This window comes from Nycticebus coucang, chromosome 20 (genome assembly GCF_027406575.1).
Source record: "Nycticebus coucang isolate mNycCou1 chromosome 20, mNycCou1.pri, whole genome shotgun sequence".
NCBI lineage: Eukaryota > Metazoa > Chordata > Mammalia > Primates > Lorisidae > Nycticebus > Nycticebus coucang.
In genome coordinates, this window is record NC_069799.1 from 2,081,436 (window position 1) to 2,094,041 (window position 12,606).

Sequence of the window (12,606 nt, forward strand, 5' to 3'; positions counted from 1 at the left end):
GTTTTCACACATTGTGACAAAAAATTTTGACACGTGTAAATGTGTTTGTCATCTTTTCAAGAAATGCACACTGTTTTTTAAAGGAGAAGAGATTGTTTTTAGGCACGAATCTTGTAAAAAAAAATAACCCTCACAGTTTTTAAATACTAAATTCAAGTATGTGGATAAATAAAAGCAAATAAAAAGCTAAAACTGTCAAGATAGAACTAAAAATTGTAAATATTTTAGGTTCTTAACAAAAGCATGAGCATGAGAAGCTGGACCTTCAAGCCAGATCCCATCACAAGGACAAAGTTTCCTTACAAAGATTCCATACAAAGTTGGCTGTTAAATAGTTTTCAGGGTGTGGGCAGGCACAAAAGTGTTTCTAAAACTCATTACCACAAAATTTCTCATTTTAAAAAACCCATGGCAATAAATGTTTTCCTTAAAGCAGTTATTAAAATGTTCTTGCTCATGTAATAATTATAATGAAAATGATCCAACCTTGACGTTGTAGTTGGGTGTAGGATGTGCTTACAGGAATCTTATCGCTAATAACCAGGAGAAGGGAACCAGTTGCATTTCCAGGATCCCTTTACTGTCCCTACATCAGTGGAGAACATTGTGAATGTAATTACGACTAGCAGATACATCAACTATCTCTGCAAATTTGACTGGTTCTGGTAGGAACAACTCATTTTGAATTTGTTTTGGTATAAATACACAACAACATAGGGGGCATGAACAGCCCCTGAAATGCTGACGGGCAAGTTGCTCCAGTGTCAAGCAGAGATGTCTACTTCCTTCCTGAAAGACACTTCTCAGTTACTGCAGCACAACACACACGTGACTCTGGGATCCCTAAGCATAAAATCCTTGGCTCATTAAATGCTGGAGTTTAGAAAATGTTTGGCACATACTAAGTGCTTGTGACATTATGGACTTTTGGAAACAATTTTCCTAATGTTAAAAGTTCCTCTTCCCTGAGTCATAAATGATTTATGGAATGTGATAACATAAAGAAGTTACGGACAAGGAAAGCCAATGGAACACAAGGACAAATCAAAGCTCCCTTTCCCTAAACATACTCTCTTGAGTTCCCAGATGAATACCAGTGATGGACAGAACTAATCCTTGCTTCGTGAACTATCTCCAAGAAGTGAGTGAGGATTAGACTAGACAGGAGCCCACATGGAGGGAGGAACCATTGAACAGCTTAAATAAATAACCAGAAGTCAGCTTTGTTTTTCTTCAAAGCAATTGACTATGTGATAGAGGGCATGTTTTTTACTTCCTCTCAAGTAGGATGTATTTGTAGACAAAAACTCTAAGGCTTCAGGAAACTTATTACCGTTCTGGGATACACTGGGCATTATCCAAGATTATAATGCTGAATGCCCTAATTAATATCCCATGGATGTAAATGAGTAGGTGTGCCTTTTAAATATATTGATGTACTCCTGATTATTTAATGAATAATCAGTCAACTTGTTAAAGTTCTACATTTAGGATCAAACTGATGGTGCAGTTTTAGTGTGTAGATGAATTGTGGAATTATTAATTATGATTGTGTTTCAATGTTTTCAAAATTAATAGGCAATCAATTATTTCAGCATGGTAACATTTCCTTTTAATGGGGGGAAAAGAATCATGGCAGTGACTTTCCTAAATGGCTCAATCATTTCCATAGTTGAGAAGTAATAACTTCACGGACAAGCTGTTTATGTGACTTATTATTGCATGAGATTATGACAAACTTACTTTGAAATAATATATTTAATTTTCAAAGGGTTAACTACATAGGGAGCTAAGTCAATAGAAACGAAAATTTTATATTCATAACCCAAACATACAATATTTAGTTAAAGATGTCTACTCATGCATAACTATGACTAAGAGAGAGAGACTAGAAATTCTTGTAAACATATCTATCAGATAAGCAATGGGGGGGTAAACAGAAAAAACTTGAAGACAGGACACAGCATAGGCATTTTGAAATAAATGACTATAAGATTTTTTAAAGTTTTGAATATAAACAAGTGGTAGCATTTAGGGGATTCCATTTTTCACATGGGTCTGCTTTGACTACTCGAAAACTTTCTATGTGCATTAAGTTTCCTATAAGCTTGCCAAGGTATTATAAATTATTCCTTTATTCACAAATTAAAGTTTTCTGATTTATGATTAATTTTAATATTTGTGTTAAACCAAATAAGACAGTTTGTGATTTTCTATAATTTTTATAAAGCTTAATTTCCTGGATTTTTACATGTATAATTCAACTTAATTTAAAAATGTCTCTTATAAACTTCATAGCTGATCGCTTCCAAGCATGGAGAATAGAACATTTAGGTGTGATTTTTAGAATTCAGTACTCTGAAATTTTGATATGCTAATTTCATTGCAAAAGCATTTCAGGGAAAGGGTATTTGTTTTAAACATTTTATACAAGATGAGTGGTTCTTAATGATTCTAGCACTGCATCATTCAGTGTGGTGACCTCAAGCTACACGTGGCTACTGAAGAACTGAAATTTTAATTTTAATTAATTTTAGTTAAAAAACTTACAGTTATTTTAGTTATTAGATAGCTAGTGTGTTTAGACAATTTAGGTTGTTGAATCTATTTCTTCATCTGTAAAGTTCATGAAATCTAAATCCATCTTAGTGTTACTGATGAAAACTGAATGTACAAATTGAGGGGTTCCGTACATGTGAGAGATATACAAGATTTCAAAGTCCTAGTGTGAAAAAGGAAAAGTAAATTTCTTATTAATGGTTTTTATATTGATTACCTATGTGCCTTACATAACATTTCCCTTGGACAGTGCTGTTCTAAAGCTTTATAAAAAGTCTGGGTTTAAAAAGGCTTGTTTTAAAATGTTTGTTTTATTTTATTTTTTATTTTAGTGTCATTCTGATAACCAAATAATTACAATCATTATGAAAAAGCAAAGTAAATCTAAATCAGGTTTTATATTTACTGACAGGAAGTGCCCTAATGGCCCACTCTGTGCTTCTTCCTTTCTCCGATTTGCAAAGGTCTCCCTGCACCAGCTGCAGAATGCAAAATCACAGGCAGCAAATATACAGAGATAGTTTATGAGAGCACTGATTTGAGTGTGCAATCAAATCAAACTGCTTGCACCCTATAAATTATGTTTTGTCTTCCCTCCCAACTGTTTCCAGAACTAGGGTCCCTAATTCCAAAATCAACCTCTGGCTTCCTCCCAAGGTCTGTTGAGCTGTTGCTTCAGGCAATAAGCGATGACTATGCTCAGCAAAGTGCCAGATCAGGTGTTGATAGTGGACTCTGTCCAGGCCCGAGAACTTTCATCCTTTAGACTGGAGAGTTTTCTCTGAGAGAAGGGTTCGAATCCCAGAAGTCTGAACACTGCCACCCGGTACTTCTTGGACATTATGTTGTAGAGAATGGGGTTGATGGCAGCACTGAGGTAGAAGAGGACAAAGGACACGAGGTTGCAGTACTGGCTGATCTGAGCAATCTCCAGGGAGCCCGGCTCAAAGGATTTGGAGAATAAATACCGCCCTACATGGAAGGGCAGCCAGCAGAGGATGAATGCAAACACCACTACAGCTAAAAGGACAATGGGAGACAGGTAGTCAGTTCAAGAAACGTTAGAGCAAATCACATTCTATTTTTAAGAGTTAGGTTTGTTTTGATTAAGTAGCATGGCTATTTACTTCAGAGAAACACTGCTTTCACCTACATTTTAACAAAGAATGATTCTGTGTGGACCAATAGTTCATCAATTTTTACTGAGCTTCCCAGCCATTTCTATTTAAGAACTATTTGAGTGATTTTGAGATTGAGTTGACATACTTACTCAACTGACTAGACTATTTGTTCACAACCACTTTCTGTGTGTTAAGATGCAACACAGACATGGGAGGCAAAGTGGCTGCATGCAACCAGAGCTGTGTATCAGAACTTTTGTATTTTTTAAAAAATCATGCAGATTCCTTGGATGTAATAAAGATTCACTAAATTCAAATCAGGACTTTTTCTTTTCTTTTCTTTTTTTTAAGTTTCACAGAGGACTGAATATGTGGTCAGGATTAAGGAGCACTGGGTGGATGATTGTCTGCCACCTACAGTAGACATATGTAAGGTCGAGAAGGCCACTGCACCGACTAACACTGTCATCCACCCAAGTCTTCATTTTGCATATGCAAGATAATTTTTCAAGACTTTTAAATTTTTACACTAAGGTTTTAAAATTCAGAAATCAAAGGAACAATAAAAAAAATATTTTATTCCTCATACCACTTTGGTAATCTCCTTCCAAGTGTCAAAGGATAAGCAAAATAACATTGATGTTGAGACACCAATGAGAAAAATAATGGCTTAAAAATAAAACTGGTGAAAATTATTCCACTTGTCCTTAAAAATAAGTTGCATAGTAGCAATTTAACTGCCATAGTCACAATGTGAGTGTCATAGATGAGAGCTTATAGTCCCCTGGAGGTCATTAGCAGGTTCACAATCTGTGAGTCACATGAGAGTCACAGTCTAGAAAATAAAATCTGACATTCCTTGAATAAACTATATCACTTTAATACACAGGAACCAGGAATTATAAAATTGCAAATATGAAATTATCCTGGAATGACTCCTAAGAAACATTAAATATACTGAATATAAGTATTGACTATAATATCCAAATAATAAAACACACAGACCCTGGCTCTGGAAAAGTGAGTAGAAGTGGTATTTTGCTTTGATGTGAACACATTTTGTATTACTTCACTTGTAGCAAACATACACTTAAAGAAGCTGAATTTGTGCAGTAAATATTCAGCCCACTGCAGTAGTGACGTTGCACCCAGACGTACCTGAAGGGCCATTTGGGACGAGGGGTACTAAGCCTCATCGGTTTCCACAAAGTCTCCTTCTCTCTTGTTGGAGCCTTTCTTGTCCTACCTATCCTTAGACTACCCTACAGGTGATCATGAAAACAAATAAAGAGCCCCCATTGGTTTGTCAGGACCTCTTACAAAGCTGTATGAACAGTGGCAGTGTAAACAGAATTGATGCGATTGTCTGAAAAAAAAATGCGGAGCAGAAAACAAATCACAATATTGAAAGAATAAATCAGCTCTAACAGAATTACCCAGATTGACCTTATCTTTGGTTACATTTACCACTGAATATTTTCTAGAATGCTTGCTTGTTTTCATGAACTTAGATATCCACAGATTCTATTCGAGGCGGGAAGCTTAACCTCACATTTAACAAAGAGTACAGTACACTTTTAGGAAATTTCTCAGTTGTGAAGCAAATGTGCAGGGTGATGTAAAATTCATTTTAGGGAAATAAAAAGGTGGGGGCATTTTTCCACGAAAGAGAGAAAAGAGACGGAAAGAGAGACACAAACAGCAAAAACGGAGCCAGGACCGCGACCGAGGCGGCGGGGGTGGAGGACGCCGGCGGCGGAGCCCGGGGACCGTACCTACCCAGCATCTTCACCGTCTGCGTGTGGCTCTTGTCCCGGGACGAGACGCCCACCGCCGCGCCGCCGCGCCGCTGCCACAGCTTCCTGCCGATGAGACCGTAGAGGACCGTGAGGCAGAAGACGGGCAGAAAGAAGAAGACGCTGGACACCCACACCATGGCGGCGAGCAGCCCCGAGTGCACCGCGAACTCGGTGGGGCGGCACTCACTGGTGTCGCGGGGGTCGGTGCCGTTCTCGTGCTCCACGCCCACCAGCACGAAGATGGGCCCGGCGCTGCAGCAGGCCACGGCCCAGATGACCAGGAGGATGACTCGCACCCGGCCCTTGGTGACCACCACTTTGGCCCGCAGCGGGAAGCAGATGGCGAAGTAGCGCTCGACGCTCAGCGCGGTAATGGTGAGCACCGTGGCGTAGGTGCAGCTCTCGCTGACGAACTGGAAGAGTTTGCAGAGCAGGGCGCCGAAGTTCCAGGGCCGGTACTGCCAGAGGCGGACGAGGTCAAGGGGCATGCAGAGGAAGATGAGCAGGTCGGAGAAGGCCATGCTGGATAGGTAGAGGTTGGTGGTGGTGCGCAGCTCGCGGAAGCGCGACACCACCAGCATGGTCAGCAGGTTGCCGGCGATGCCCACTACGGACAGCGCCACGCAGGTAGCCGTGACGCCCGCCAGCACCGGCGCGGGGAAGAGCGACAGCGACTCTCCCGCCAGCGAGTCGTTACCGAGGGGACCGTCCCAGCCTCGGTCCGCGATCGTGAGGTTGGGCCCCGACTCCTCGTTCGGCGTCGCGTTCCGCATGCTGCTCAACTAACCTGCTCCAGCTGCGCCTGGAGCCCAGATCCCGGTGGTCCCCGAAGAGGTCTCCTTACGCACCAGGCAGTGAGAGGGAGGAGCCGGCGTGGGCGCAGGATGGAGGCTAGGAGAAGAGAAAGCGAAGAGAGAAGGTGGGATGTGGAGACAGGGACTGGTGGTAAGAGGATGACAGAATGACCCCCAGCTCTCTCTGGCACCTCCCCTTTCCTCAGCCCTTTCGCCCCCAAGGCTCTCTTTCTCAACCCCGCCTCTCGCAGGCGCCCACACATCACCTGTCACCGAGTAAGCACGCTGGCCAGCCCTGCTTTCCCCGCACGTCCCGGCTCCAGCCCCACCTCGTACTTCCCACCGCGCCCTGGAGCGCAGTGACAGCGAAGATCTGAGAGGCAGTGTTCTGAGCCGTGGGCACCCGAGGGCTAGCGCGGTCGGAAAGCAGGTCACAGCAGGGTAGGGGTGGGGACAGTGGCGGCGGCGGGGCAGGACCCCGTCAGCGCTGGGACCTCAATTCTTCCTGCACAGGGGGAGAGAGCGCGAGCGTGCGGATCTCCACTTGGGAAGGGCCACCCTTCCTGGACCAGGAAGGACCTCAGAGAAGGGCGGTGAGCGCCAGGCCGGAACCTCAGGCAGTCCCAGAGCCGATGGCTAGTCGGTTCAGAGCCGCCGCCACTCGTCCGAACTGGGAGCTCAAAGCCCAGAGCCCGCGCCCCCGCGGCTGCACTCCGAGAGCGTAGCGGCAGGATGCCGGAGTCAACCCCGTCCCGCCTTCCAGGGCCGCCCAGGAGGTGCTGCCTCCCGACCCAAACCTGAAAGGTGGGGGCGGGAGGGGCGCAGGGGCGGGGTGGAGGTGTGCGGAGCTGGCGGGTTCGCAGTAGCCGTCCTGTGAGGCGTGATTGAGAAAGATCAGTCATTTCGTGGCTGTATCCCTTTGATCAAGGTCTTCAACGTTCGGAGCTTTAGTTCTTTTTCTTGGAATTGGGCAGATGTTGTGTGGATCACTAGGAGTGGACGTCCAGTGTCGGGGACACAACGAACACTCGGTGAATAAATACCGGACGTGCTGTTGAGAGCGGGAGCTGCGGGAACCAGTCGGAGGCCGCGCCTACACTGGTGCGGTGACGCTCCTTGGACAAGGCCTCTGCGTCTCCTGCCCAGAGCTGAGAATCGGCACCCGAAGACCCAGACCCGCGGTCGCCTGCCAGCTCACATGCCCGCGGTCCCCCTCTGGCCCGCCAATGCTGCGGCTGCCCCAGAAGTGAGTTCAGCACCGCGGTCAGCGCCAAGTCCCTAGCGCGGCGACTCAGCTGCGGGTCTGCACCCGGCGCAGCTCTTTCAGCTGGCGCTGCTGACCCTCAGTTCTCCTGCTCCTCGCGCGCCCTAGCGATGCTCCTCCGAAGTCCAGACTGCGTCAGGCACCGCCTGACCGCGCCTGCTGGGCGCACTGTCCCTGGCTTCCACCGGAGTTCCCGCACTCGAGTTTGTACGTGCCTCTAGCTGGAGGTTTGGACCTAAGTTGTTCATGTTTAAAAGTCCACGGAGACCTAAGCCTGATGTACGCACATGTGCGTGACAGATTCCTCACGGTGAGAGACCGAATGAGGAAAGTTTAGTGTGGGCAACTTACTCTGAACACGCTACATCGTGGCTTGGTACCACTGGTGTGTTACACACCCTGGCTCAAATTAAAAATAAATTCAGATTACTATTTTAATCATAAAACTAAGTCAAACCACCAATTACTAAAACAAGTTTTGTTTTAAAAAAAATCCATAATTTGCCTTTATTACTCTTTGCCCTACATTAATAATGGATTTATGTGTGTGAATAGAAAATGAGAGAAAATAGACCATGATAAATAAAATACTATTGGGAACTATTGTCTAAGAATAAGAATCAAGAAATGTTGTGGGCTGTCTTTCCAGTCTACTCAGCACTAAAGCTATGACTGACATGAAAAAAAGTGGGAGAAAAACACTCAAAACTATTGTAATACGATCTTGTAACGTTAGCTAAGATGGCCCTCTAACTCGTTCAAGCATTTTCTAAAATAGAGACAAATCTGTATTGTGTGATCAAGAAGAAACAGAGGCCATTCTTGAAATCAATCTGTTTATTCACAACATATAATATTACATAATATTGTATATCAAATTATTTTTACCATGTGGTAGGCATTAGGAACAACAAAATAAATACAACTCAGACAGAGCTCGTATTTATAAACCAATAGTCTGGAGAGAAAAATACTGTTAAGCAATTTCAGTACAGTATTGACAGATGTGTTTAAAGGGACACATATAATGAGCTTTACTGGAATGTAAAGTATCATAAACTAGTAGAGGTTTTAGGAAAGGCTTCTCAGAGTAAACACCTTCTGAACTGGATCTTGAAAAAGTTGAGTTGTCAAAAGAAGCAAAACTTGCTCAACTTTTCAGACAAGGAATACAAAAACATGTAGGAGTGAAAAAACCCAGTATGCCTTTTCCTACAAATGATGTAGGGAGTATATTCTCATGGATTTTTATGTAGGCAATCAATGATGGCTACTTTTTTTTAAGACAGAGTCTCACTCTGTTGCCCAAGCTAGAGTGCTGTGGTGTCAGCCTACCTCACAGCAACCTCAAACTCCTGAATTCCAGTGATCCTCCTGCCTCAGCCTCTGGAATAGCTGGGACTACATTTTTCTATTTTTGGTAGAGATGGGGCTTTGCTCTTGCTCAAGCTGATCTTGAACTCCTAATTTGAGGGACCTTCCTGCCTGGGCCTCCCAGAGTGCTGGGATTACAGGCATGAGCCAATGCGCCCAGACTATTTTCTTTTAGATACTAAATTGTCCCATCTTTGGCCAATGGGATCCCCTTCAATCTGGCTCTAGAGTCTTTTAGACATGATTCAGAATTTGAAAACTTCCTCATTGTACTTTATGGCACAATGAGAGGCTCCAAGCTCACCTTGTAAATTCCTTCTCCACCTGGGGGCAGCTATCACTCCAAGAATCCCTGAGACTGGGGAATAGCATGTAGAGACCTAATTTGAGGCCACAGTAGTGATTATTGCCCCTGGAACATTATGGACTAGGTCCTAGCTCCTTTATGTGGGAAGACCTAAGCTATCTATTGTTTAAATCAAGAGATGACGCTGATAAAGTTAGACACATCAGATACACCCTGAGCAGATATCAAAATTAATATCACCACTATGATACCCTGGGAAAGGCACAGTGTCACTTCTATAGTAGTCTAGATAGGAACGCCTAGCCTCAATCTAATGGCAAGGAAACATCAGACAAACTCAAAATGAGGAATAGTTTATTTTAAAAGTTCTTAAAGGTCAATGCTATATAAGACAAAGAAAGACTGAGAAAATGTTCCAGACTAAAGGAAACAAAAGAGACTTAACAACTAAATGTAATTCCTGATTGTAGGCTTGATTCTAACCTGGAGGTAACACAGCTGCCATAGAGGACATGACAGGCCAGTGGACATTGTTAGGATATAGAGTAGATTAGGCTTGTTGTGCAGTAGTGCTGGCGGCTTTTACGTTTGGTCTTCGAAGCCGGCAGCCGCAGGTTGTGCTGAGGTGTTGTTAGGAAGCCCTGTCAGCGAGCTCTTAGGAGCTCGAAACCTTCATCACGCCTCCGACACGCCGAGAACAAAAATGGTTGAAGCAGACCGCTCAGGAAAGCTCTTCATTGGTGGGCTTAATACAGAAACAAATGAAAAAGCTCTTGAAGCGGTATTTGGCAAATATGGACGAATAGTGGAAGTGCTCTTAATGAAAGACAGAGAAACCAACAAATCCAGAGGATTTGCTTTTATTACTTTTGAAAGCCCAGCAGACGCAAAGGATGCAGCCACAGAATGAATGGAAAGTCTTTAGATGGAAAAGCCATCAGAGTGGAACAAGCTACAAAACCATCATTTGAAAGTGGTGGACGTGGACCACGTCCACCTCCAAGAAGCAGAGGCCCTCCGAGAGGTCTTAGGGGTGGAAGAGGAGGAAATGGAGGAACCAGGGGACCTCCCTCTCGGGGAGGGCACATGGATGATAGTGGCTATTCTATGAATTTTAACATGAGTTCTTCCAGGGGACCACTCCAGTAAAAAGAGGACCACCACCAGGAAGTGGGGGTCCTCCTCCTAAAAGATCTGCCCCTTCAGGACCAGTTCGCAGTAGCAGTGGAATGGGAGGAAGAGCTCCTGTATCACGTGGAAGAGACAGTTACGGAGGCCCACCTCGAAGAGAACCCCTGCCCTCTCGTAGAGATGTTTATTTGTCCCCAAGAGATGATGGATAGTCTACTAAAGACAGCTATTCAAGCAGAGACTACCCAAGTTCTCGAGATACAAGAGATTATGCACCACCACCAAGAGATTATACTTATCGTGATTATGGTCATTCCAGTTCACGTGATGACTATCCATCAAGAGGCTACAGTGATAGAGATGGATACGGTCGTGATCGTGACTATTCAGATCATACAAGTGGAGGTTCCTACAGAGATTCATATGAGTGTTATGGTAATTCACATAGTGCTCCTCCACCTACAGGAAGGCCCCCGCCATCTGATGGGGGAAGCAGTCACTATGATGACTACAGCAGCTCACGTGACGGATATGGTGGAAGTCGAGACAGTTACTCAAGCAGCCGAAGTGATCTCTACTCAAGTGATGGTGATCGGGTTGGCAGACAAGAAAGAGGGCTTCCCCCTTCTACGGAAAGGGGGTACCCTCCTCCACGTGATTCCAACAGCAGTTCAAGCCGCGGAGCACCAAGAGGTCGTGGCTGTGGAGGAAGTCGATCTGATAGAGGGGGAGGCAGAAGCAGATACTAGAAAGAAACAAAACTTTGGACCAAAAATCCCTGTTCAAAGAAACAAACAAAAAGTGGAAACTACTGTCATAACTACCCAAGGACTACTAAAAGAAAAAATTGTGTTACATTTTTTAAATTTCCTGTTAAGTTCCTCTACATAATTTTTATGTTCTTGTGAGGAAAAAAGTAAAACATGTTTAATTTTATTTGATTTTGACATTGCTTTCAATAAGCAAATGTTAAATGTGTAAGACTTAAGTTGTTGTTCTAGTGTTGTAATTTTCCAAGTAAAAGTGTCCCTAAAGGCCACTTCCTGATTTTTTTCCCCAGTAAATGAGGCAAGCAATTCTAAGATCTTCCACAAATATCTAGTCATCTAAAATGGAGAGATGAATCGTTCTGCCTATACAAACAAGCTAGCTGTTAGAGGGTGGTTGGGGTACACTACTCTTAGAATTTCAGGGTGTCTTCAAACTGAAATCTCAATGTTCTCAGTATGAAAAGCCTGAGATCAGATGCCTATGTAAGGAAAGTACTATTCACCCAGTAAACCTAAAAAACAAATGCATAATGCTGGCCATATTTTGCCTTTCTGACATTTCCTTGGGAATCTGCAAGAACCTCCCTTTTCCCCTCCCCCAGTAAGACCATTTAAGTGTGTGTTAAACAACTACAGAATACTAAATAAAAAGTTTGGCCATAACAAAAAAAAAAAAAAAGAGTAGATTAGATAGAAGTATTGAATCAGTGCTAAGTTTATTGATGTCAATGATATTCTTACTCTTAGACACACCCAACCATGGCTTATGCAACTTACTGTCAACTATTTCAGAAAAAAAAATGTGTAGATAAATAGAGCAAATAATAAAGTAAATAAGGCAAAATGTTAATAGTAAAAATGTCTGGGAAATGGCGGCGCCTGTGGCTCAGGGAGTAGGGCGCCGGCCCCATATGCAGAGGGTGGCGGGTTCAAACCCAGCCCCGGCCAAACTGCAACAACAACAATACAATAGCCGGGCGTTGTGGTGGGCGCCTGTAGTCCCAGCTGTTCGCGAGGCTGAGGCAAGAGAATCGTGTAAGCCCAAGAGTTAGAGGTTGCTGTGAGCTGTGTGACGCCACAGCACTCTACCCGAGGGTGGTACAGTGAGACTCTGTCTCTACAAAAAAAAAAAAATCTGGGAAAATGGTAAAATGATTTTCTACATTATTCTTGCAAATTTTCAGTAAGTTTAAAATTATTAATAAAAAATTTAAAATGTATTAAGTTTATACAGACACTCTCAATTTAATTTACAATTATTTAACTTCTTTGACTTTATATTTGTATTGAACATCTTGGTTTCTAAAAATATAAACATAATTATTTTATAATATTCTCTAAATAATTTTAAAGTAGCAACATCAGCATCAACACTAATAATAAAATTGACAAATAAAGTTTGAGATTTTTTGTAGTTTTCTTTCATCCTTACAATATATCCCACTGTGTTTGTACAACTATTGTGTTCTAAAAATTACTTGAAATAA

At 43.1% G+C, this 12,606-nt stretch overlaps 1 protein-coding gene and 1 pseudogene across 1 annotated transcript in view; one reads left to right on the plus strand and one right to left on the minus strand.

Annotated features, from left to right (window-relative positions):
* Positions 1-3,226: 3,226 nt before the first annotated feature.
* GHSR (growth hormone secretagogue receptor) overlaps positions 3,227-12,606 on the minus strand; it is a 98,335-nt gene continuing 88,955 nt past the window's right edge. The window contains exons 2-3 of the mRNA XM_053572815.1: positions 5,460-6,370; positions 3,227-3,579 (exon numbers count right to left, since the gene is read on the minus strand). Coding sequence (XP_053428790.1) covers positions 3,275-3,579; positions 5,460-6,252 — 1,098 coding nt within the window. The 5' untranslated portion in view covers positions 6,253-6,370 and the 3' untranslated portion in view covers positions 3,227-3,274. The remainder of the gene's footprint in view (positions 3,580-5,459; positions 6,371-12,606) is intronic.
* Positions 9,348-11,150, plus strand: LOC128572758 (RNA-binding motif protein, X chromosome-like; annotated as a pseudogene).